The sequence below is a fragment of the Antennarius striatus genome, chromosome 19 (genome assembly GCF_040054535.1).
Source record: "Antennarius striatus isolate MH-2024 chromosome 19, ASM4005453v1, whole genome shotgun sequence".
NCBI classification, from domain to species: domain Eukaryota; kingdom Metazoa; phylum Chordata; class Actinopteri; order Lophiiformes; family Antennariidae; genus Antennarius; species Antennarius striatus.
The window spans coordinates 13,115,091-13,140,292 of NC_090794.1; the positions used below are offsets into that span (position 1 = coordinate 13,115,091).

Sequence of the window (25,202 nt, forward strand, 5' to 3'; positions counted from 1 at the left end):
TTCAGATATGTTACGAGGTCCACTTTATTTTTTTAAATTTAAACTTTTTTTTTTATTTTTATGAACTGTTTTCCCCACAGGGAAATTATGAATCCACTCTTCACACAGATTAGTGGGTATATGAATATATACTGTAGTGTGTACAGGCCCGTAACACACACGCACACACACACACACACACACACACACACACACAAGGGGCCTGTGGGCATACAGGTGAGGGGGAGGTAGAGAGGCAGTCAGCTCCTTCTTGGTGCGTCTCCAGTGAGCAACTTGTAAACGGGACGGTGCCTTGCTCAAAGGTGCCTCAGCAGTGCTCGGGAGGTGAGCTGACCCCTCCCCGTCAGCTCACACTCCAAAGTGACTGGGCAGACCGCCAATCTTGAAACATTGGATGACTCGCTCTACTGGCCACTGTAATGGGACCATTCATTCATTCATCTTCTAACCCGCTTAATCCGCTAACGCAGGTCGCGGGGTAGCCAGTGCCTATCCTGCCTATCCAGTGCCTATCAGGGCGCGAGGCGGGGGACACTCCGGGCACGACGCCAGTGTACCGCGGAGCCACACAGAAACAAACAAGCATTCACACACACACTCACTCCCATGGTCAATTTGGAACCGGCCAATTAACCTGAAGCGCATGGAGGTGGGAGGAAGCCGGAGAACCCGGAGAGAACCCACGCAGACACGGGGAGAGCATGCGAACTCCGCACAGAGCGGGACTCGAACCCGGGTCCGCCGTGATGTGAGGCAGCAGCGCTAACCACTGCGCCACCGTGCCGCCGGTAATGGGACCAATTGAAACAAAATAAACAGAATAACTATAATTTTGTTTACTTATCAGAATTAAGAATCAAGAGTCCAAACACGGGTAACAGAAGTGACCTGATGCTGAAGTATCCCTAGGTTGGAATTTAGAAATGCTCCATTGTCCCTCCAGCCCCCTCACAACCCTGCACAGGGAAGTTCCATGTGGATGGATGGATAGTGAGTCTTTAATCCTATGTATGTGTTTTGTTTACCAATCTCTCTTTCAAACTGAAGATGAATGTCCTGCATCCCAGATTTAAGTTTTTGAACTGTATCTGGTTTATTGTCTCTGGAGTAAGTCACCCATTAATGGTCTAGATGTAATTTCCTCCTGGTAGGAGGTGAACTGCTCATGGTCTCCTGCACCATCTGGTGGAAAAAGCAGTCACGTTTCAGAAACCAGTGGCTTTGTTTTAATCCCTGCCAATGAAGACAAGCCAACAGATGTTGTTTATGTAATATAAAGAAACCAGATTCTCAACAGATGTAGTGTGTCATCTCTGTGCAGCTGATAGAGGAACTACATGATTGTTACAACATGTTTTAGTGTTTGTAGTGAAAATCTTTACCCTGGTTAGACAAAATTTCACACATCCAACTTGTTAAAGCTTTGTGTTGATCATTGTTGTCTGATCATTTTGAAATTCACCTATTGATTCTTCGTCTTTTCCTTTCGGCTTCTCCCTTCAGGGGTTGCCACAGCGAATCAGTTGCCTCCATCTAACCCCGTCTTCAGCATCCTCCTCTCTCACACCAACTACCTTCATGTCATCTTTCACTACATTAATAAAGTAAAACAAAACATGTGGTGAAATGTTTTTATACTTTGTGGATGTCGTCCTTAATATTGGCTTATAATAAAAAAAAAATCACAGACAGTCCTGTAATGATGAAAGCTTGCCAGCAATCAAGTTTGTTATAATATCGGATATTTAAAAAAAAAATACAATCAGAGAAACTAGGCTGTGGGAGTGTACTCCGATAAAATGCTAACATGGACGAGCCTGCATTGTGATCTTGTGAATGGTAACATGTGATGTGGTCCTTCTCAGTACGTAAATGGGATGCTGGCCACAATAAACAATTAACGATTAAAGATCAGTGGTTGCATAGGCAAGATTAGATGTTAAAGGCATGTAGAATACATTATAGGGCCATCAGTTTCATTCTAATTCCAGTTTAACTTGAACAATTGTTGAGACAGTCTACTGAAAATCAGGCCATCAAAACTAACATAGTACTCAAATAAACCTACTGAGCAATCCTGTTTGGATGCCTACTTCATACCCCACCTTTCTGCAAAATTTCATGGAAGTGTGTTTTGTCATTTTTGCATGATTAATGAAGATGTAATGGTGTGTCCCATCCTTCCTGGTTCCACCCTGTAGTCTTGATCAAAACGAAATAGGCTCTTCTTTACTTTAAACCTATCTCTACCACCATATAACCGCTAAATCACTGTGAGGAGGCTTTGCATAATACTAGACTACCAAATGGAAAACCAAATTAACACTATTAGGCATATCCTCTTTGGCAAAAGTATAAGCACACAATGTATACTATTATTGGTATTATAAGTATAGCTCTTTCTTCAAATGCACACAGAGGGGTTTCAAAAACCTAAAGTTGAAAAATTTACAATTTTGATTAAAATTTCAGATTTTAAATTTTAAAAAAAGGCTGCAATTTAGTCTAATTTAATCTTAGCATGAGTTAATCCAATATTATCATGTTGTTTGCAAATAGCAGAAAAATGAAAACAATATTGTTAATATTTCGACCCACACACTATCATTGAGAAAAACATTGTTAAAGTGGAGACGTAAGGGCGTCACACCTCATGACCAGAACACCACACTGTGACACTGTGACTGGTCTGCAAATAAAAACTGCAGAAGAAGAAAAGCGGAATGACGTCACTGCGTTTGAGGTCGATCACGTGACACTACGTCACATTTCTTCTTCCTGAGAAGCTGAGCAGCTCGAGAAATATTAGCGTATTTTTTTTAAACCCCTTTACTTGAATTAAACGGTCACCATGGAGATTGGAGCCGAGATCAGCAAGAAAATAAGAGTGAGTAACACGAAGCTGAATTTTAAAATATGATTTGCTCCTCGCCGAAAACCTTGTTGACGGCTGTTGTGTGCGACGTTCGCTAGCGTGCTAATGCTAGTGCTATTGGTTAGCCTGCAGAATGGTGTCTAGGTTTTTATTTACCCGACGATCAGTGGGTTTGTGTTCGCGTCTGACCGGGTGTCCAGCAGTTACGTTACAATATGTGTTCAGTTAATCTCTTACGACTGTAAATGTTTTGTTGCTAATTTCCGAATATAATTGTATTGACGCATCCGCTGTTCGCGGCGCATGATATGTCTACTTTGAAAATGTCATCTAGTACGTACTTGTAATCTTTTCAGGCTGCAATTAAAGGAAAGCTTCAGGAGCTCGGTGCCTATATCGGTGAGTGAATATCAAGTAGACACCGGTGTAACTTGTAAACTTGACTCAAATATCATGTTGCCTTGTTATTTTCTGTCTGTGCCCATGTAGATGAAGAACTCCCCGACTATATTATGGTGATGGTGGCAAACAAGAAAACCTCTCAGCAGATGTCTGACGATCTGTCCCTTTTCCTGGGAAGCAACACCATCAAATTCACAGCCTGGTATATTCAAAAGCAAACAAAATGTTTTACATCTCCTGCAAAGGTTATTTACAACACTCTGATCAGTTCTCGTTATAACATGGCTATATTTCTTTTATTGTAGGTTGCAGGGTGTGCTAGAGAAGTTGAGATCTGTTTCAGTCGGTAAGTCGGATGTTGGATGAACTGGTTTTGGAAATTTCCATTCCAGAAATGGAAATTACCAAAAACTGCATCTGCTTACACATAGCACAACATTCAGTTCCTTGTCTATCACATAACGTTCTAACCACTAAAGGGAACGGCACAGTTAACAACTGATTACTCTAAGTATAAAGATCGCGGCTCATGAACATTCTGCAGTGTTCTGTTGCCGTTTAAGAATCCACTGTATCCTTACCAACTTTGTGCTGCTAACTGCTGAACTTCTTCAGTAAACTTTGTTCATGCTACAGATTGTCTCATCATTGAAGATACACCTCTCAGTCGAGATAAAAATAACCAAAGACCAAACAAGCACTCAACAAGATCTGTGAAGGTTTTCATTCATCCAGCTCATGGTTATCCAAAACTGTTTAAACTAATCCACTGGACTTATAGAAACAACTTCATCATCTGTTGCCTTTTTACAGTCAGGTCCAGTCAAAACTCTCCAAATTAACCACTCAAAAGATTTACTCAGGTGAAGTGGCTCATGCTATTGACCACATTAAACATACAAAGTTTAGTGATGTCTATGAAGTCTGTAATTTGGCAACCTCCATTGATCTCCCTGGCACTCCCAACGACCATCATTGTTAGCCAGGTGGGTCTTGGTGACGTTCGTTGGAATTTGAATAGCACTGACCACACCTCACAGAGGTTAGAAGCTGAGTCAAGACCAACCACTAGCAGAACTGAAGCCTCTTGGATGGTGACATGTCGGCCTGACTCAGACTAATGTGCATCAGTTGTTATCTGTGTACTTTGGTGTTTAGAACATTATGTGAAACACATGGGTAGTGTTGTGCTATCTATGTTTGTGTTAGCAGATGCGGTTTGTGGCCATTTCCATTGTTTAAATGGAAATTTCTAACAGTAGGATTTGTTGCAGAGACAGTTAGAGTATTATACTTTAGTTTATCTTCTATAGTCAAGTGACAGACATTATATCATGTGGATTTCAGTTACAGCGGAGATGATGGCATGGAAAGGTTTCACACTTTTTGTAGTTTTGGTAGCATTATTCCTCTTGATGGTACATGACAGGCCCAGCAAGATAACTTGTGTTTGATTTGAAGACTTAAAAGGCATATATGTTTTTTCATTTGACCAGCTGAAGGGATGTCATTTACACAGGCTTCATCCATCACTTCAGTGTCTCACACATTGTCATGATTTCATTCTCCACTTATCGACATGATGGCTACAGAATCTGACTCCCTGAAGCGTCAGCCCCAGTCTGACGGTGGTGGGAGGAGACGATCGTCTCTGAGTGAAGACATCACAGCAGACGAGCTGAAGGTGCTAACAATGTCCAGCTCACGCGTTGATAGGTCAGAAGCACGCGTGTCCAGTTCCGCTAATGAAAGCAGGTACCAGATGTGTTGTTGTTGTCATTGGATGCTATCGTCTTGAACGTCACATACACCAGAACTCCCCAATGCTAAGAGACTTTCTTTGTGTTCAGGAGAGGAGCCTTGGAGAAGACTTCCTCCAGACTAACGTCCACCGTTAAGCCCCTCATGGAGCTGCTCCCCTCAGAGGCTGTTATCGATATCAAACCAGAGTTGGATGATGACCTCATTGCCGAGGACTCTGTAGAAATGGGCACCAGCTACATTCGAACAAGAAGGGGTAGCAGTCGACCCACTGCTGAAATCTACAGACCAGGACAGAGCAGGTTCACCTCAGGCAGCTCTGCTGACCACTCCCGTCCCACAGAAGGATCCTTTCACAGCCGGCATCAGGACAGCAGAGCCAGCAGATCCTCCAGATCCGGATCCAGTCGGGTACGATTCAGTGAACAGACAAGTAAACTTGACTTGCTAGTTATCTGTCGTGAAAGTGTCAAACGGTTTAAATTAAACAACATTTATGATTTCCTGCCATCTTTTTTCAGCTGGAGGAGTCGTCACGGAAGCGTAAGGCGCCTGTAGCAAGCTCAGTGGTCCGAGTGAGCCGGACGGCCGATGAGGACAGCGACGAATTCGAAGAGGAGGATGAAGGCTACGGAGGAAGGGGACTGTCCAGTCGAGTGTCCCTACCATCCAAACCAGAACGCAAGTCAGTGTTACAGTGTTAACCGTCTCACTTCCTAAAAACAAAGCAAAAAAACAGTTGTGTGTAGCAAACGTCATGTCTTCAGTTTTTGCACTAAGCTAGGACATTAGACACGTTTTTTATTTCAGTAGCAATCAAGTAAAACTGAATCTAACATTTTCTATTAAATTATAAAAGAATACCATACATTATATGATGCTGTTCTCTGAGGAGCTTTAACACTGGAGTCTGTTTTTTTCAGACCTACGCTTCCTCCAGCCAAGCAAGCCAACAGGAATCTGATTCTGAAGGCTATCTCCGAGGCTCAGGACTCAATCACCAAAACTACGTCCTTTCCCACATGTATGTTTTCCGTCTTTGCCATGAACATTGCACTTTCTGTAATTTTTATTTCTTTTAACACTGCTTTTCCCCCCCTAGTACCACAGAGACAGACCGTTCCAGTGGCGCCTCGGACTCGTTTGGCCAGCAGCGAGGAAATGACTGCGGCCATCCAGCTGGTCCAGGAGCACCTCCACAGCCTGGCCCCCAGGGGTCAGACCTACACCTCCAGCGAGCTCCTTCCCTCCAGAGCACCTGGTATGTCAAGGGTAGATGTTTTAGATCAGCCGTCCCCAACCTGTTTTGCACCACGGACCGGTTTCCTCTAAGGAAATATTTTCACAGACCGGTTTATATGCTCAATAAACGTTAATGACGCCGGGACGGTTGTAGTCTAATAATAAAACAATGCAGTGGTCTGATGTCAACTGCAGACATCAACATTCATTTTAGAATGAAAATCCTCTTTAATAAGAAAGGATTTTCTTATTTGAAAGAAGCTCATTTGTCAGCTTGTTGCCACATTTGTCATCTTGTCGCCACATATTACACAGAGCGGGCCCGGCGCATTAGAATCACCTGTAGGGATAAACCTGTATTGTAAGTAGGACTCCTAATGTTGTCTTTTAAAAGCAGGTTTTGTGTTCTTTGAAGTCGTAGGCTCTTATGTCTCCTCATTGGGCCTTTTCCCCTTTCCAAAGAATCTCCCCAAAGTTTGTTTTTTTTTACTCATTTTTGCTTGTGGGCTTAATTTTGGGGGTAACAGCTTCTAACCTGTCACGTGACCGAGACCTGTCAAAGAGGCACAGACGCATGCATTCGTCTGTGCGTCATTCCACGCAGAAGTCACTTTTCAAAATAAAACATCTTTAGACTGATAATCAATTTTTTAAAAGAATCGACGTTCTGTGCGTCCTAATGGTCCTCGACCCAGTACTGGGTTGCGACCCAGTGCTTGAGAACCACTGTTTTAGATGGTTTTTCTGGTCAGTTCACATTCCCTCTCATAAAATGCGTTTGATTTAGTTTCTTGTTTGATGTGTTATATTTTCTTCCCCTGCTCCAGTGAGATCTTTAGCTTCACGTCTCCAGCTAGACTTAGCAGGAGGAAGTGCTGCTGGGCAGCAGAGTGACTATGGTGAGTCTTTTTTCTCTCAGGTGACTTTATAAAGCTTCGTTTTTCAGGTGCTTAAGATATTGATACAGGAAGGAGCAAATAAAGTCCCAGAAGGTGCTGAACGGATTGTGTTCAGCGATGCATTGATGTGATGTTTGTGATGTTTGTGATGTTCATGTAGCTGTTGAGGTCACAGCCGGCAGTGATGGAAAGGCTTTTGATACCCGCTCCTTCATAGTGAGTCCGCGGCAACCGCAAGAGGCTTCAGCAGGAAGTCAGCGATCTCTCCAAGCCAAAGAGCAGGTCCAGTCTGCTTTATCACGCACCGTCCAAGCCAGGTACACACGCAAATATTGCATGAGTGTGTGCTCCAAGACAGGCCAAATTTGTCAAAGCAGTAAAAATGAGAAATGATTTCTTGATTTCCCTTCTTGCTAGTAAGGACAAGGGTGACTCAGCCAGCCCAAAGTTCATAGTGACATTAGATGGGGTACCGAGCCCATTGGGAAATTTTGCAGACTGTGAGATGGATTTGGATGAGGTGAGACCCCCCTCAAAGGTCACGGATGCACCCTTACCCATCAACAGGGAGCCCAAAGTTGGCATGCTTCATAGACTGCAGGGAGGAGTCGCATCACCACCAGGTGAGGAGTCTTATCATTTCAGATGCTGCTGCTGTGAGAGTTATTCTCTAAACACCCCGTGAGAAACAGCCAGACACACACACAGACTCAGGCAGACACAAGTTGACTTTTTATACGATAGAATAGATGCCAGCAGAACCAGAGCAGTGTGCTCAGTTCTGCAAGTCACTGGCGTTTCTTGCAGTCTTTTATTGAACAATTAAAAGAGGCGGTTACATGTTTTGCATACAGACCATCACACAAGAAAGTTGTCATCGAAACATACATCATGTGCTCTTTTGACAGAGGACGTGATGGACATCACCATGATGGATGATGATGAAGTCCCTGTAAAGAAACAGAAAGTGATGGAGAGATGCAAGTTCTGGCCAGTGTGTAAAAGTGGAGACGATTGTTTGTACCATCACCCCACAGCACAGTGCAAGTGAGTGTTGTTCGTAAATTCAAGAAATGGGTTGTGGGATATAAATTGTTGTGCTCTAACCATTTTTGTGCCTTTTCAGGACTTTTCCCAGCTGCAAGTTTGGGGATAAATGCCTTTTTGTTCATCCCAATTGTAAATACGATGCCAGGTGCACAAAGGCTGACTGCCCCTTCACCCACGCCAGCCGCAGGAGCTCCGTCGGTCCTCCACCCAGGCCAGGTATCCTTTCACTATCTTTACAAGTCAACTCAAACTGTTAAGCCTCTCTGCCAACAATGCTGCTCTGATCTCTCTGTGTCTGCAGCAGTGCAGCCAGTGCAAACCACAAGTGTGTGTCGCTTTTTCCCAGACTGCAAGAAAATGGATTGTCCATTTTATCATCCCAAGGTAAAAATGTTCACAAGAATTAGCTTTGATTCTGCAGTTGTCATTTTTAGTGTATAAAGGATTCTGAATTTCTAACGAGTTCCCTTTTTTTTTTTTTTTTTAGCGTTGTCGCTTTGCAGCCCTGTGTAAACGTGCTGGATGTACCTTCTACCACCCTAACACATCTGTCCCACCAAGACATGCCTTGAAGTGGACAAAATCTCAGAGCAGGTGAGATGGATTTCAAAAAAGTTAATTTCATGTACTGATTACATTGAGTGTAATTTTTTTTAAACCTGTTGGTCCTGATCTGATTTTCAATAATACTTTAAAGCTGGAATGCATTTGGAACCACTAAATGCTGTTTTCCCTTTTTTACAGCTAATTGTGTCCAGAGAGTCCAATGGAAAACCATACAAGATGATCATTATCTGTTAATTCTGAGTTTAAACTGTTGTTTCATTATGTTGAATTGTGTTATTTGGATTCATTTTTAAGAGATGTATTTTGATACATTCAAGTTATTGCCGATGCTCTCAGAAAATTAAAAAATAAACACAGTGAACCTCAAATCATTCTCATGTTATAATTTCTCTGATGTTTTTAACCCTGTTGGTTGTTCTTCTTGATTATTATACTAACACAGAATAAAGAATGAGTCACTTAGAATTTTCTTGCCTCTTTAATGGAGATTTTGAAAACCAAAGAAATATATTAAAAGTGAAAACTTTTTTTAGGGAAGTACTTCCTTAGGCTTGGTTACTTACACTTCATTACACTTGGAAACTTACACTTACTTAAATTCACTTACACTTATATATTTACACTTACACGTACTTACACTCAAAGTTACACACTGACATGCTTGCTGACTGATGAAATGACAAGCTTAATTATAATAGATGATTTTTTTGTTCACCAATAAACTGATGCTAAACTGCAATGCTTCCTTGTATAGTATGTGAGAAATATCTGAAAGTTTGTTGAAGCACGCTCAGTGGAAAGGGTCAGGAAGAGTATCAATTATGAACTCAATCTGAGAGGTTCAAAGGAACGTGTTCACCATTTAATGCTAAAACACTGAATTCTAACATGAGCAACCTTCCAGTGGTTAGTGATAGACGACAGCCTATCCTTGTTGGAAGTTGTAATCACTGTTTAATCCTTAAGTGAACTCGTCTGATCGAATCTCTGGAGCCTCCCTGTCACCCGATCTCAGCTGGGCCGAACTTAAGTTTCCCATCTTGACTCCAAGAGGACATGTTCTTTGGTCTTCCATAATAATTTTTTTGGGTGATACATGTCCACGGATCACTCCAATGGACATCAGAGCTATCAGTGCTGTGATCATCTGCAGAAGACAAGTTTTGTACTTGTTATAGCTTTCCAATTTAAATGTGACGACCAGTTACAATGCTGTGAGGGAGAAGCAAGGCCAGAGCTGTATGCCACAAATGAGCGAGAAATCGACCCACTGATCCACATCACCAGGATCTACAGCGACGACATTGGGATGTCATTCGGATTGGACAAATGTGGCTGGATGGTATCGAGAAGAGGCAGAATTGAAGGGGTTGACCTACCAGGGGGCAGGATAGAAGACATCAAGGACAGCTACTGAAGCAAAGTCTTGGAATACCTTGGAATCCCACAGGAGGAGGCCGCAAGGAAGTCAACTCCAGTCAAATACCTCCAGAGAGTAAGGCAAGTCCTCAGAAGTCAGCTGAATAGTAAGAACAAGGTCCGAGCCATCAACATGTATGCACTGCCAGTCATTAGATACCCCGCTGGGATCATAAGCTGGCCAAAGGAGGAGATAGAAGCCACAGATGTTAAGACTAGAAAGCTCCTCACCATGCATGGAGGGTTTCACCCAAAGTCCAGCACCATGAGGCTTTACACTAAGCAGAAAGAGGGAGGCCGAGGACTAGTGAGCATCAGGGCCACTGTCCAGGATGAAACATCGGAAATCCAAGAGTACATCAGGAAGATGGCCCCAACAGATGAAGTGCTCAGTGAATGCCTTAGACAGCAGAAACCAGAAACCGGAGGAGGAGACAACATGGAGGGACAAGCCCCTACACGGCATGTACCATCGGATAGAGGAAGTGGCTGATATCAAGAAGACCTAACAATGGCTGTGTAAAGCTGGACTGACAGACAGCACAGAGGCACTGATTGTGGCAGCCCAAGAACAGGCCCTAAGTACAAGAGCAACAGAGGCCAGTATCTACCACAGTAGATCTGACCCAAGGTGCAGGCTATGTAAAGAAGCCCCAGAGACAGTCCAGCATATGGTAGCAGGGTGTAAGATGCTCGCCGGCTCAGCATACATACATACATACATACATACATACATACATACATACATACATACATACATACATACATACATACATACATACATACATACATACATACATACATACATACATACGTACATAGATAGACATCAATTAATTCATAATTGTGATATTCCAGTTTAAAATGAACACACCCAGAAGAAAGATTGCTTTGGAGGCACATAAAGACCATATAGGATTAGAGTAATCTTGGGTGGATGGATGGATGGATGATGGATGGATTGATGGATCGATCATCAATCTGACCCTTTGATGTTGAGCTTTGATATTTCTTTTAACTTTGATGTTTTTAAAATACGGGAGCATAAATTATTATCTACAGTTATTCATTCATTCATTCATTTTCACAACCGCTTCATCGCAAGTCACGGGGAGCTAGAGCCTCTCCCCGCTGGGTTAGGGCGTGAGGAAGGGGAAACTCCAGACGTGACGCCAGTGCACCGCAGAGCCGTCAACAGTTATTGTTGAAGATGGGACGTCGCCAAAAACCCAATCCGCTTCATCCCTACATCCCTGCCCTAGAGGGTGAGGTGGACGAGAGGCCGGCGGCGGACAAGGAGGAAATGGCAGCAGAGGCCCCCATCCTCATACAGAACAATGGATGTGAAAAATCACAGTGAGTGATTTTTGGTTTCTGTCTTTTTGAACATTGTTATTTTTTCCATTCATCACAGGTAACATTTTGTTTGTGTCCCGTTCATCTGTAGCCTAAAAACAGCAGCGGACTGCATGAGTGAGTGGACAAGGCAGTGCAGCTTTTACCACTCATTCTTTGGACAGGTGAGTTTTTAAGTTTGCTCCAACCATCTAACTGTCATTTGTGTGATTGTCCTCTACCGTCACCAACGGTTTTGTTATCAGAGAAACTGTTGGAATGATGTTCTGATGTCACCATGGTAACGCTGGCCCAACTTGTAGACAATTTTTGGTGACATTTCTTTTCTGTAAATAATTTTTAAAAAAACAAAAACGAACTAAGTCGTGAAACAGAAAATGATTCCAAAACATGGCTCGTTGACCAAATGGAAGGTTAGTTGAGCTAGCGCTGTGGTTTGATCATCAGCTCTTGGTGAAATCTCTCTGTGCTTCCTGCAGGCAGTGACCCGTCCAGGAGAAACACAGGTGTCTGTCATCCTGAAACAGGCCATGTACCAGCTGCACAAGGGTGAGTTTTTCTGCCGAGTTAGACAAAACTACTCTTAACTTCTGGAGCAACAGAGGGCTCCTCTCGCAGTTTGATCTAGAATACCAGATGATTGATGTGTTTTCATGCATGGCTTTTAATTCTAGTCTGTCAACTTACTGACTCCGATCTTCTTTCTGTAGGGGAAGGTGATAAAAGGACTGACCCAGAGTCTCCCTTCATAGAGTCTCTTTTCACTGTCTCTCCTCCACCAGAGGCATGGGTTCCTCCAGCAGAAGAAGTGGTTCCTCCAGCAGAGGACGCACCTCCTCCAGCAGAGGAAGCAATTCCTCAAACAGAGGAAGTGCCTCCTCCAGCAGAGGAAGCACCTCCTCCAGCAGAGGAAGCACCTCCTCCAGCAGGGGAAGAGGCTCCTCCAGCTGAGGAAGGGGCTCCTCCAGCAGAGGAGGAGGCTCCTCCAGCAGAAGAAGCCCCTCCTCCAGCTGAGGAAGAGACCCCTCCAGCTGAGGAAGAGGCTCCTCCAGCAGAGGAAGAGGCCCCTCCAGCAGAGGAAGAGGCTCCTCCAGCAGAGGAAGAGGCTCCTCCAGCTGAGGAAGAGGCTCCTCCAGCAGAGGAAGAGGCTCCTCCAGCTGAGGAAGAGGCTCCTCCAGCTGAGGAAGAGGCTCCTCCAGCTGAGGAAGAGGCTCCTCCAGCAGAGGAAGAGGCTCCTCCAGCAGAGGAAGAGGCTCCTCCAGCTGAGGAAGAGGCTCCTCCAGCTGAGGAAGAGGCTCCTCCAGCTGAGGAAGAGGCTCCTCCAGCAGAGGAAGAGGCTCCTCCAGCTGAGGAAGCGACTCTTCCAGCAGAGATTCTTGAAGACACTGGAGATACCCCTGATGTGCTCTGCTCCTCTGGTTGGTTCAATAGGATGATGGAGAGGATTCGTGGATTCTTTGGTCAAGTCAGGACTGTGTGCTGCAGCTGCTATTATCCTGACCCAGCCACCGCGGTGGCGCCCCCTGTTAGCATCACATAAAGAGTCTTCAAAACTCCCTTGAACGAAGGGGAGGAGATTGCCTGTTTTTTTAATTCTGTAAAGCAAAATGTGTTACATTCTGAATGAAAGGTGTTCTATAAATAAAGTTGATTTGATTTGATACGAACCAGATGTATGTCGTACCGGCCCCCACATTGAGTACGAGGATTCAGGTAGTGTCGACGTCTACGTAAACGGCAGGTGAGACTCTGGCTAGTATGGGGCAGGTAAGCTAGCGCTGATTCAGGTTCCATGGGGAGGAAACCAAAGATCCCAGAAAGAACCAGCCTGGACACGAGAGAACATAGAACCTCTGCACGGAGAAGGACTCGAACTTGGACCCGTCCTGCTGTGAGGGGGCAGCTCCCCATATGATATATATCATATCACATCATGTATATGTATATCATATATCACATCACATACCATTTTCTAGAAATCCCATTAAATCTGTGGGTGAGTTCTACAACTTTCTGGGAGAAGTCAATCATGAGAAACTAAGCAATAAACAGGCCTAATTCTTTTTAGGGTAATGAGCCTAAATTCTGATCACATTTAATACAAAGTTTAAAAGACATGAAACAGTGAATTTTCTGTGCCGGCCACGATGTGGACGATGAAGATGATGGAGATGACCTAAATAGTCCTCAGGACCATGGATAAAGGCTGATCACGTGAACGTGGCTAGAGGGTTTAGCTTAATGCTAACGGTCTGTAAAAAAGTAACATTAACATCACAGATTCAGATTTCATGTCACTTTAAAATAAGTCTGATAAAATAATGTCAGACTAAGTGAACAATCTGCTTTGATGTCAGACTTCCTGTGATCTTTTCGTGTTTCCTGTTGACGTCATCTGCAGTCTTTGTCCTTTTATCTGCCTTTTATCTGTGCGAACTGGGCAGGAAACGAACCCACAAAGTCTGGAGACGTTCATCAACATCAAGATCAATGACAATCAGGTCAGGTTGAAGGTTAGTGCTAGCAGTGTAGACTATGGGCTACCTGTGAGAAAACTCTGTCACAAACGACCTGTTATTTCATTGTTTTTAAATTATTGATGGGGTTGTTCTCCTGTAGGAGTGAAATGATGTCTTGGGTTTCCTGGGGATAACCGGTGCTCAGGTATAAGTAGGAACCAATGTTGACCGGGATAAGTTTCTACCGGAAGCATTTAAAGTTTTTTGAACACTGAATGTTTTGGTATTTGATGTTTACTATTAGCACGTTACCATCGTGTGATCGGACTTCGTAACTGCGACTCCGCTTTGCATTTCCCGCCATCACAATCGTCAGCGCTGCGTCTCTGTGACGTCATACTAGTCGGATTAAAACTCCGATGACTCCAGCCAATCCTCGCCGGGTGCGGTGGCGAGCGCCTGTAATCCAAGCTACCGGGAGGCTGAGGCTGGAGGATCGCTTGAGCTCAGGAGCTCTGAGCTGCAGCGGACTATGCCGATCGGGTGTCCGCACTAAGTTCGGTATCGATATGGTGCTCCTGGGGGAGCTCGGGACCACCAGGTCGTCTAAGGAGGGGTGCACCGGCCCAGGTCGGAAACGGAGCAGGTCAAAGCCCCCGTGCCGCTCAGTAGTGGGATCGCGCCTGTGAATAGACGCTGTAGTGCAGCCTGAGTAATACAGCGAAACACAGTCTTTTTGGACTCCACACAACATGAACGTCGCACCAACAACATTAACGTTATGTCTTTACAACACACAGCAGCTTCATCGCTGCTTCTTCATCTTCTTCTTCTCACGTTGAACCTGCATGAACCCGCTGTTCTGCTGGCTCCACACCGCCTCCATCTGGACCATCCCTGTAACTACACCAACCACACCGAACCCCTCCAGTGACGTCCTGCGGGTGGAGGCAAAATAATATTAAACTCATGGATCTACTAATGGATCAGGTTTTGAAATCCTTGCCTGTTTTAAACCTGGTTTTACATCAACTATAAATATTAGGCATGTTTTGGGATACTTCTAAAGACATAAAATTTGGTTTGGTCAGATTGTACTGGTTTCAGTGAGGAATCAGTATACTGTAGTCTGTTTCTATTCATCTTCAGTGGCTTTATCCAAACAATCTAATTTGACCCTTTCCTTTACAGAACCCACGACTTCCTGATGACACAACAGTTATGTCAAGTTAAATCACTGTGGAATTTCAGCACAACTATTTTGTGATCAGATCACATCAAATTAGTTCAGTCTTAGGAGTGATGATTAGTTCAGTACTAGCTGTCCTCCCCCTTGTTAATTTCCTGTTCTATTCTGGCGCTGCTACACACTCTGTGATTATGTCATGTTCAATATCAAAACCAAAGCAACAGAAACATAGAAAACCTCCAAAAACACCCCCCCCCCCTGTCTAAACAGGAACAGAAATTTCAGGTGGACATGTCACACATTTCAGCAAACAAGATGGGGCAGGTGATATCTTCAGGGGTGGCCACAGAAATCTGGAGATTTCCTAGTTCTGTCTTTTCATCTGCACCTGAGCCCCTACCATAGAAGATATAATCACAGTGATGTTCCAGGTACGAGGGGAGACCACTGGAAAAACTGAAGACGTGTTTTCAGGATTTCTATTTTACCTACTCTACATAAATGCAACTGTCATTATTTTAAGTTGCTCCAATAATACACAAATTCACCTGTAATCCACCTCTAACTGATGGTCAAGTAACTCAATCTGAACAAGTCTTTCTTATCTATCTCCTCTCATGCACTATTTCATATGCTTCTTTCTGTGAGGCCAGAGCGCCCCATGTCATATCATATCATATAATACCATATCATAGCATATCATCTCATATCATTGCCATCCATTTCCAATACCGCTTCTTCCTCTGTGGCGGGTTGCAGGGTGGTGGAGCCTATCCCAGCCGACTGGGGACACCTCGGGCATGACGCCAGAGCACCGCGGAGTCACATATATGACAGACAGACACTCATACCTACGGGCATTTTGAGACCGGCCAATTCACATGAAGTGAATGTTTTTGGAGGAAGCCAGAAAGAATCCACACAAACAAAGGGAGAACATACAAACTCCTCACAGAGCTGGGAACAACCTTGCCATGAGGCGATGGTGATACCCACTGCTCCGCACTTAGTCAGCTTTTATTCAAGAATTTAAATAAGGACTAAAATAGTAGTTTCCCTGACCGGGAATCGAACCCGGGCCGCGGCGGTGAGAGCGCCGAATCCTAACCACTAGACCACCAGGGACTCCCTTCTCAAACAGCAATATATTTCCGTCCTCGTACAAAACAATTTAAAGTTTGCAGTACATTTAATCAAGTTGATATAAGCCCACTCGGTCGAAGCTTTTGTTACTTAAAATAAAACAATTCACTGTTATGAGGTGAGTTCTTTTTTTTGTAGTAATAGTCCGTTAACATTACATATTTTAATAACAATAATAATACCTCTTTGACAATTTGGTGTGAACAATTCACCAAGTTGCGTGTTGTCACAGGTAGGAGGAAGCCAGATATCCTGGGGATAACCGGTGCTCAGGCACAGGTGGGAACCAATGTTGACCGGGTTAAGTTTCTACCGGAAGCATTTAAAGTTTTTTGAACACTGAATGTTTTGCTATTTAATGGTAACTATTAGCACGTTTCCATCGTGTTATCAGACTTCGTAACTCCACTTTGTATTTTCACCATCAGAATCCACAGCACTGCGTCTCTGTGACGTCATACTAGTCGGATTAAAACTCCGATGACTCCAGCCAATCCTCGCCGGGTGCGGTGGCGAGCGCCTGTAATCCAAGCTACCGGGAGGCTGAGGCTGGAGGATCGCTTGAGCCCAGGAGCTCTGAGCTGCAGCGGACTATGCCGATCGGGTGTCCGCACTAAGTTCGGTATCGATATGGTGCTCCTGGGGGAGCTCGGGACCACCAGGTCGTCTAAGGAGGGGTGCACCGGCCCAGGTCGGAAACGGAGCAGGTCAAAGCCCCCGTGCCGCTCAGTAGTGGGATCGCGCCTGTGAATAGACGCTGTAGTGCAGCCTGAGTAATACAGCGAAACACAGTCTTTTTGGACTCCACACAACATGAACGTCGCACCAACAACATTAACGTTATGTCTTTACAACACACAGCAGCTTCATCGCTGCTTCTTCATCTTCTTCTTCTCACGTTGAACCTGCATAAACCCGCTGCTCTGCTGGCTCCACACCGCCTCCATCTGGACCATCCCTGTAACTACACCAACCACTTTTACATCATCTGTAAATATTGGGCATGTTTTGAGATACTTCTAAACACATGGGGTCTGGTTTGGTCAGATTGTACTGGTTTCAGTGAGGAATCTGTAGTCTTAAACACAATTTAATAATATTCTATTCATGTTTAATGGCTTTCAAGAGGCAACAATATAAGGGATAAACAAATGTTTGAAATATTGTCACCATGGCCCAGGTGTAATAATGTTAATTTGTTGGTGCTTCTTCATATATTTAAGCAGATCTAGACTCCTAGACTTCTTCTGAAACTGTCTCAGTTGTGCTGTCACAACATTGATATTGTTGTATAACATTCTATTTTTCTCTCTTTCTTTGCTCCACATTGATACAGATTTTTTAAGATAATACAGTACCAGGATAATATTTTTGACAAATTCCCGGTTAGCTGTCAAGACATGATATTTGATTCTCATAACATTCTAGTTTTATTTTTCTCTTCTGGTTGTAATCAACAAGCAGAGGCTAATGTTGTGTTTTTGGAGGTGTGTTCGAGGTCAGTTAGAGTACAAATAATCTTTTTTCAACGAACTTGTCTATGCCAATGATGAATAAGGACAAGTTGACTCAGTGTTGGCTCTCATATCATATCATTTCATATCACATCATCATTTACCAGAAACGCCATTAAAGTTATGGGTGAGCTCTTCTACTTTCTGGTAGAAGTCGCGGATTGTTAGTAGGCAGTCACGTGATCCTGTATGTGCATTCTATTGGCTAATGGCATCCGGAAGTGCGCTCCGTTCTGTCAGTCTCGGACTTTTGTGAGACAGAAAGTGCTTTAAACAGTCCATAAAAGTGTGGGGAAAGGTAATACAGATGGTTTAGTATCAGTATAGGGAAGGTTCATAAACGTTAAAATTACCGTAAACAATAATAGTTTGTCGCTATATCGCGGAATTTGTTATTTGCATGTGGTTCCTGGAAGGCATTAACCGTGAGGAACGAGGGGTACTGTATAACGAAACTTTGTGAAAACGTGACGTAAAGACGTGGACACGTCACATTAAAATGCTTCCATTGTGTTAGAAGTGTTTGCAACTGCTCCTCAACTTTTTCCACAATCAAAATTGTTGTCAATGTGCTCCTGTGAAGTCATACTAGTCGAACTAGCCCATCCCATCCGACTGGGGGTGTGAGGCGGGTGATACTGCGGGCATGAAGCCAGTGCAACCCAGAGCCACATACAGTATATGACAGTCAGATACTCACACCTACGGACATTTTGAGACTGGCTAATTGTTTTTGGAAGTAGGAGGAAGCCAGAAAACCCAGAGAATCCACGCAAACGTGGGGAGAACATAAAAAGTCCTCACAGATCCGGGAACTGCTTTGCCGTGTAGCGATGGCGGTACCCGCTGCTCCGCGCTTAGTCAGCTGTTATTCAATTTAAAGCAGGGCTTTGAACCGGTTCATGGAACGAAAACGAAATCCGAAAAATTTATATTTTTTAATGTTCCTGAACACAAAATATTTGTAAACCGGTTAATACCGGGGTTTTTTTTTCGAGTTTAAAAAAAAATTTGACCTCATGTTTCACTTCCTGTCATTCACTGGACGCCGGATGAGAGCAGAGAGAAGTATCAGCGATCAAAAGCGGTTATGTAGTGTCTAAGTAGGGGGCATAATTCTTAACTACAGTGATATAACTGTCATAATACATACATAATACATACATAATACATAATACATAATAATACAATTTCCTCCGGGATTAATAAAGTATCTATCTATCTATCTATCTATCTATAAAGCAGTGGTGTAGTGCTGTGGTACTGTTTACTGTAGGGTAGGGATATATCTATAATAGTCTATAGTACATAAACTAATTGCTTTAGTTGCCAATCCAAAAGTCCTTAAGTTACCGTATTTTGCGCACCATTTGGCTCATTGTACAAAGAGGCGCAGTCTAAATAACAGTTTATTTCTGTACTTTAACCGGACACACGGCGCACATTATTGTTCGGTTCATGCTTGTCAACGGAAGCAAAAAGCTGTCTGTGGTTGAACTGTGTTGTACTACGTATTTAAATATCAAAAAATACACCGAAATTATTTTTTAAATATGTTTTTATTTCCTTATTTTTTGATTAATCTGTGCTAAATCCTTCGAAGTCTTTATCTTCGGTCTGCATTGAATATCTCGGTAGTTTCACTATCGCTGACTGTCTGGTTTCCGGGTGTCTGTCCGGTCATGATGCCGGCTTTAGCGAAACATCGGACAAAAGTCAAAGCAGACACGTTAGTCCAGGATCCGCAATCCACCACATATTGTGGGGGTGTCTCTCCCTCTGTACTGCCCCCCAGTCCTGGTAAACATGTGTTCACGTCTCTCATCCATCGCTCCACGATGCACGCAGTTTAACTTTAAAGGCTCTGTTTACACCGAAATTTTAAGGCTTTTAAGCGCGTCTTGCGGTGCGCAAAATACGGCACCTACATAACCTACATATTTATATTTACAAGGAACGTTATTAACCGGCTCAGGAACTTAATTTTTTTGTTCTAACCGGTTCAGGAACGTCAGTTTATGGGTGGAACGCAAAACCGGAAACGTTATAATTCCGTTTCTGTTCGGAACGAAACAATTGGCAAATAATTCTGGTTCAAAAATCCCTGAAAGAGGAGAGAAAATTGAGTTTCCCTGACCGGGAATCGAACCCGGGCCGCGGCGGTGAGAGCGCCGAATCCTAACCACTAGACCACCAGGGACTCACTTCTCAAACAGCAATATATTTCCGTCCTCGTACAAAACAATTTAAAGTTTGTAGTACCTTTAATCAAGCCAGATATCCTGGGGATAACCGGTGCTCAGGCACAGGTGGGAACCAATGTTGACCGGGATAAGTTTCTACCGGAAGCATTTAAAGTTTTTTGAACACTGAATGTTTTGCTATTTAATGGTAACTATTAGCACGTTACCATCGTGTGATCGGACTTCGTAACTGCGACTCCGCTTTGCATTTCCCGCCATCACAATCGACAGCGCTGCGTCTCTGTGACGTCATACTAGCCGGATTAAAACTCCGATGACTCCAGCCAATCCTCGCCGGGTGCGGTGGCGAGCGCCTGTAATCCAAGCTACCGGGAGGCTGAGGCTGGAGGATCGCTTGAGCTCAGGAGCTCTGAGCTGCAGCGGACTATGCCGATCGGGTGTCCGCACTAAGTTCGGTATCGATATGGTGCTCCTGGGGGAGCTCGGGACCACCAGGTCGTCTAAGGAGGGGTGCACCGGCCCAGGTCGGAAACGGAGCAGGTCAAAGCCCCCGTGCCGCTCAGTAGTGGGATCGCGCCTGTGAATAGACGCTGTAGTGCAGCCTGAGTAATACAGCGAAACACAGTCTTTTTGGACTCCACACAACATGAACGTCGCACCAACAACATTAACGTTATGTCTTTACAACACACAGCAGCTTCATCGCTGCTTCTTCATCTTCTTGTTCTCACGTTGAACCTGCATGAACCCGCTGCTCTGCTGGCTCCACACCGCCTCCATCTGGAACATCCCTGTAACTACACCAACCACACCGAACCCCTCCAGTGACCTCCTGCGGGTGGAGGCAAAATATTGGATGTAGTAATCGATCAGGTTTTAAAATCCTTCACTGTTTTAAACCTGGTTTTACATCATCTTTAAATATTGAGCATGTTTAAGTATACTTCTAAACACACGAAGTTTGGTTTGGTCAGATTGTACTGGTTTCAGTGAGGAATCTGTAGTCTTAAACACAATTTAGTAATATTCTATTCATGTTTAATGGCTTTCAAGAGGCAACAATATAATGGATAAACAAATGTTTGAAATATTGTCACCATGGTCCAGGTGTAATCATCTTAATTTGTTAACATCCTTCTCAAACCTATGCCAGACAAAATGGTTTGCCTGACATTCATTGTGCGCACTTTCCTTTGGTGCTTCTTCATATATTTAAGCAGATCTAGACTCCTAGACTTCTTCTGAATCTGTCTCAGTTGTGCTGTCACAACATTGATATTGTTGTGTAACATTCTATTTTTCTTTCTTTCTTTGCTCCACATTGATACGGATTTTTTAAGATAATACAGTACCAGGATAATATTTTTGACAAATTCCCGGTTAGCTGTCAAGACATGATATTTGATTCTCATAACATTTTAGTTGTATTTTTCTCTTCTGGTTGTAATCAACAAGCAGAGGCTAATGTTGTGTTTTTGGAGGTGTGTTCGAGGTCAGTTAGAGTACAAATAATCTTTTTTCAATGAACTTGGCATCAATGCCAATGATGAATAAGGACAAGTTGACTCAGTGTTGGCTCTCATATCATATCATTTCATATCACATCATCATTTACCAGAAACTCCATTAAAGCTATGGGTGAGCTCTTCTACTTTCTGGTAGAAGTCAATTATGTAAAATAAGCAATAAATAGGCGTAATTCTTTTTAGGTTAATGAACCTAAATTCTGATCAGTTGAACAGTCACATTTAATACAAACTTGACAGGACATGAAACATCAAATTTTCTGTGCCTGCCACAATGTGGACGATGAAGATGATGAAGATGACCTAAATAGTCTTCAGGACCATGGATAAGGGCCGATTACCATGGCTAGAGGATTTAGCTTAATGCTAACAGTCTGTAAAACGTAACATTAACACCACAGATTCAGATTTCACTGTCATATGAAAATAACTCAGTAAATTCAGACTAAGTGAACAGTTTGCCCTGATGTCAGACTTCCTGTGATCTTTTCGTATTTTCTGTTGACGTCATCTGCAGCATTTGTCCCTTTATCCACATATCTGTGAACTTCTGAGCAGGAAACAAACCCATAATGTACTTATGTTCATGGGGACGTTCACCAACATTGACACTGAAGACAATTCAGGTCAGGTTCAAAGTTGGTGCTGGCGATATACAGTACGTAGACTATGGACTACCTGTGAGAAAACTCTGTCACAACCTGCCTTTTAGTTCTTTTTTTTTTTAGTTATTGATGGGGTTCTCCTGTAGGAGACAAATGATGTACTAATAGGTCGTTCATTCATTCATTTGCAATTCCCAGTTCTTCCACAGTCGCAGGTTGCGGGGTGAAAGAGCCCATCCCAGCCAACTGGGGACGAGAGGCAAGGTACACTCCAGGCCCAACGCCAACGCACCACAGAGCCACATATAGACAAACACCCAGGTGCACACACACTCACACCTACTGGTAATTTGTGACTGGCTAATTCACCTGAGGTGAGTGTTTTTGGAGGTGGGAGGAAGATGGAGAATGCACGCAGACAAGCGGAGAACATACAAACTCCGGACAGAGACAGGAACTGCCTTGCTGCGCTGCAATATCATCTGCGATGCCCTTATGAGATATTGTTCAACTTAAAGATATTAAATGAGCACAGAAAACTAAAGTTAATACAAGGCATTATATTTACAAGGAACGTTATTAACCGGCTCAGGAACTTTATTTTTTTGTTCTAACCGGTTCAGGAACGTGAGTTTATGGGTGGAACGCAAAACCGGAAACGTTATAATTCCCTTTCGGTTGGGAATGAAACAATTGGCAAATAATTCTGGTTCAACAATCCCAGAAAGAGGAGAGAAAACTGAGATTCCCTGACCGGGAATCGAACCCGGGCCGCGGCGGTGAGAGCGCCGAATCCTAACCACTAGACCACCAGGGACTCACTTCTCAAACAGCAATATATTTGCCTCCTCGTACAAAATAATTTAAAGTTTGTAGTACATTTAATCAAGTTGACATAAGCCCACTTGGTCGAAGCTTTTGTTACTTAAAATAAAACAATTCACTGTTATGAGGTGAGTTCTTTTTTTTGTAGTAATAGTCCGTTAACATTACATATTTTAATAACAATAATAATACCTCTTTGACAATTTGGTGTGAACAATTCACCAAGATGCGTGTTTTCACAGGTAGGAGGAAGCCAGATATCCTGGGGATAACCGGTGCTCAGGCACAGGTGGGAACCAATGTTGACCGGGATAAGTTTCTACCGGAAGCATTAGTAGTTTTTTGAACACTGAATGTTTTGCTATTTAATGGTAACTATTAGCACGTTACCACCGTGTGATCGGACTTCGTAACTGCGACTCCGCTTTGCATTTCCCGCCATCACAATCGTCAGCGATGCGTCTCTGTGACGTCATACTAGCCGGATTAAAACTCCATGACTCCAGCCAATCCTCGCCGGGTGCGGTGGCGAGCGCCTGTAATCCAAGCTACCGGGAGGCTGAGGCTGGAGGATCGCTTGAGCTCAGGAGCTCTGAGCTGCAGCGGACTATGCCGATCGGGTGTCCGCACTAAGTTCGGTATCGATATGGTGCTCCTGGGGGAGCTCGGGACCACCAGGTCGTCTAAGGAGGGGTGCACCGGCCCAGGTCGGAAACGGAGCAGGTCAAAGCCCCCGTGCCGCTCAGTAGTGGGATCGCGCCTGTGAATAGACGCTGTAGTGCAGCCTGAGTAATACAGCGAAACACAGTCTTTTTGGACTCCACACAACATGAACGTCGCACCAACAACATTAACGTTATGTCTTTACAACACACAGCAGCTTCATCGCTGCTTCTTCATCTTCTTCTCACGTTGAACCTGCATGAACCCGCTGTTCTGCTGGCTCCACACCGCCTCCATCTGGACCATCTCTGTAACTACACCAACCACTTTTACATCATCTGTAAATATTGGGCATGTTTTGAGATACTTCTAAACACATGGGGTCTGGTTTGGTCAGATTGTACTGGTTTCAGTGAGGAATCTGTAGTCTTAAACACAATTTAATAATATTCTATTCATGTTTAATGGCTTTCAAGAGGCAACAATATAAGGGATAAACAAATGTTTGAAATATTGTCACCATGGCCCAGGTGTAATAATGTTAATTTGTTGGTGCTTCTTCATATATTTAAGCAGATCTAGACTCTTAGACTTCTTCTGAATCTGTCTCAGTTGTGCTGTCACAACATTGATATTGTTGTATAACATTCTATTTTTCTCTCTTTCTTTGCTCCACATTGATGCAGATTTTTTAAGATAATACAGTACCAGGATAATATTTTTGACAAATTCCCGGTTAGCTGTCAAGACATGATATTTGATTCTCATAACATTTTAGTTTTATTTTTCTCCTCTGGTTGTAATCAACAAGCAGAGGCTAATGTTGTGTTTTTGGAGGTGTGTTCGAGGTCAGTTAGAGTACAAATAATCTTTTTTCAACGAACTTGTCTATGCCAATGATGAATAAGGACAAGTTGACTCAGTGTTGGCTCTCATATCATATCATTTCATATCACATCATCATTTACCAGAAACGCCATTAAAGTTATGGGTGAGCTCTTCTACTTTCTGGTAGAAGTCGCGGATTGTTAGTAGGCAGTCACGTGATCCTGTATGTGCATTCTATTGGCTAATGGCATCCGGAAGTGCGCTCCGTTCTGTCAGTCTCGGACTTTTGTGAGACAGAAAGTGCTTTAAACAGTCCATAAAAGTGTGGGGAAAGGTAATACAGATGGTTTAATATCAGTATAGGGAAGGTTCATAAACCTTAAAATTACCGTAAACAATAATAGTTTGTCGCTATATCGCGGAATCTGTTATTTGCATGTGGTTCCTGAAGGCATTAACCGTGAGGAACGAGGGGTACTGTATAACGAAACTTTGTGAAAACGTGACGTAAAGACGTGGACACGTCACATTAAAATGCTTCCATTGTGTTAGAAGTATTTGCAACTGCTCCTCAACTTTTTCCACAATCAAAATTGTTGTCAATGTGCTCCTGTGACGTCATTCTAGTCGAACTAGCCCATCCCATCCGACTGGGGGTGTGAGGCGGGTGATACT

The 25,202-nt window shown here is 43.5% G+C and overlaps 2 protein-coding genes and 3 non-coding genes across 8 annotated transcripts; 2 read left to right on the plus strand and 3 right to left on the minus strand.

Annotated features, from left to right (window-relative positions):
• Window positions 1-2,747: 2,747 nt before the first annotated feature.
• zc3h14 (zinc finger CCCH-type containing 14) lies at window positions 2,748-9,179 on the plus strand. 4 transcript variants are annotated; one of them, XM_068342084.1, is made up of 17 exons: window positions 2,748-2,887; window positions 3,232-3,274; window positions 3,365-3,479; window positions 3,583-3,623; window positions 4,870-5,032; window positions 5,128-5,449; window positions 5,560-5,723; window positions 5,962-6,062; window positions 6,141-6,299; window positions 7,108-7,179; window positions 7,340-7,496; window positions 7,597-7,796; window positions 8,085-8,226; window positions 8,306-8,445; window positions 8,531-8,613; window positions 8,717-8,823; window positions 8,974-9,179. In XM_068342084.1, the coding sequence occupies exons 1-17, from the start codon at window positions 2,852-2,854 to the stop codon at window positions 8,975-8,977; spliced, it is 2,049 nt and encodes a 682-aa protein (XP_068198185.1). In that variant the 5' UTR covers window positions 2,748-2,851; the 3' UTR covers window positions 8,978-9,179. The 4 variants fall into 4 exon arrangements, with proteins under 4 accessions (XP_068198185.1, XP_068198184.1, XP_068198187.1 ...); XM_068342083.1 differs by having other exon boundaries at window positions 7,597-7,802; window positions 8,088-8,226; window positions 8,974-9,178; XM_068342086.1 differs by lacking the exon at window positions 7,108-7,179 and having other exon boundaries at window positions 7,597-7,802; window positions 8,088-8,226; window positions 8,974-9,178.
• A 2,246-nt stretch (window positions 9,180-11,425) lies between these two features.
• On the plus strand, window positions 11,426-14,196 carry LOC137613872 (fibrous sheath CABYR-binding protein-like). Its single transcript, XM_068343329.1, has 6 exons — window positions 11,426-11,571; window positions 11,663-11,735; window positions 12,051-12,120; window positions 12,282-12,676; window positions 14,016-14,084; window positions 14,191-14,196. The coding sequence occupies exons 1-6, from the start codon at window positions 11,426-11,428 to the stop codon at window positions 14,194-14,196; spliced, it is 759 nt and encodes a 252-aa protein (XP_068199430.1).
• A 2,076-nt stretch (window positions 14,197-16,272) lies between these two features.
• Window positions 16,273-16,344, minus strand: trnae-cuc (transfer RNA glutamic acid (anticodon CUC)). Its single transcript has one exon. It is a non-coding gene; the product is annotated as a tRNA-Glu (tRNA).
• Window positions 16,345-20,004: 3,660 nt separating this feature from the next.
• trnae-cuc (transfer RNA glutamic acid (anticodon CUC)) lies at window positions 20,005-20,076 on the minus strand. Its single transcript has one exon. It is a non-coding gene; the product is annotated as a tRNA-Glu (tRNA).
• A 2,880-nt stretch (window positions 20,077-22,956) lies between these two features.
• trnae-cuc (transfer RNA glutamic acid (anticodon CUC)) lies at window positions 22,957-23,028 on the minus strand. The gene has a single exon. It is a non-coding gene; the product is annotated as a tRNA-Glu (tRNA).
• Between the last annotated feature and the right edge of the window lie 2,174 nt (window positions 23,029-25,202).

Coding starts and splice junctions, on each gene's coding strand:
- zc3h14 (XM_068342083.1), top strand. CDS start 2,852: ATGGAGATTGGAGCCGAGATCAGCAAGAAAATAAGA. Junction 3,480..3,582: donor ACCATCAAATTCACAGCCTG/GTATATTCAAAA, acceptor CTTTTATTGTAG/GTTGCAGGGTGTGCTAGAGA. Junction 3,624..4,869: donor GTTGAGATCTGTTTCAGTCG/GTAAGTCGGATG, acceptor TGATGGCTACAG/AATCTGACTCCCTGAAGCGT.
- LOC137613872 (XM_068343329.1), top strand. CDS start 11,426: ATGGGACGTCGCCAAAAACCCAATCCGCTTCATCCCTACATCCCTGCC. Junction 11,736..12,050: donor ACCACTCATTCTTTGGACAG/GTGAGTTTTTAA, acceptor TGCTTCCTGCAG/GCAGTGACCCGTCCAGGAGA. Junction 12,677..14,015: donor CTCCTCCAGCAGAGGAAGAG/GCTCCTCCAGCT, acceptor CGAACTGGGCAG/GAAACGAACCCACAAAGTCT.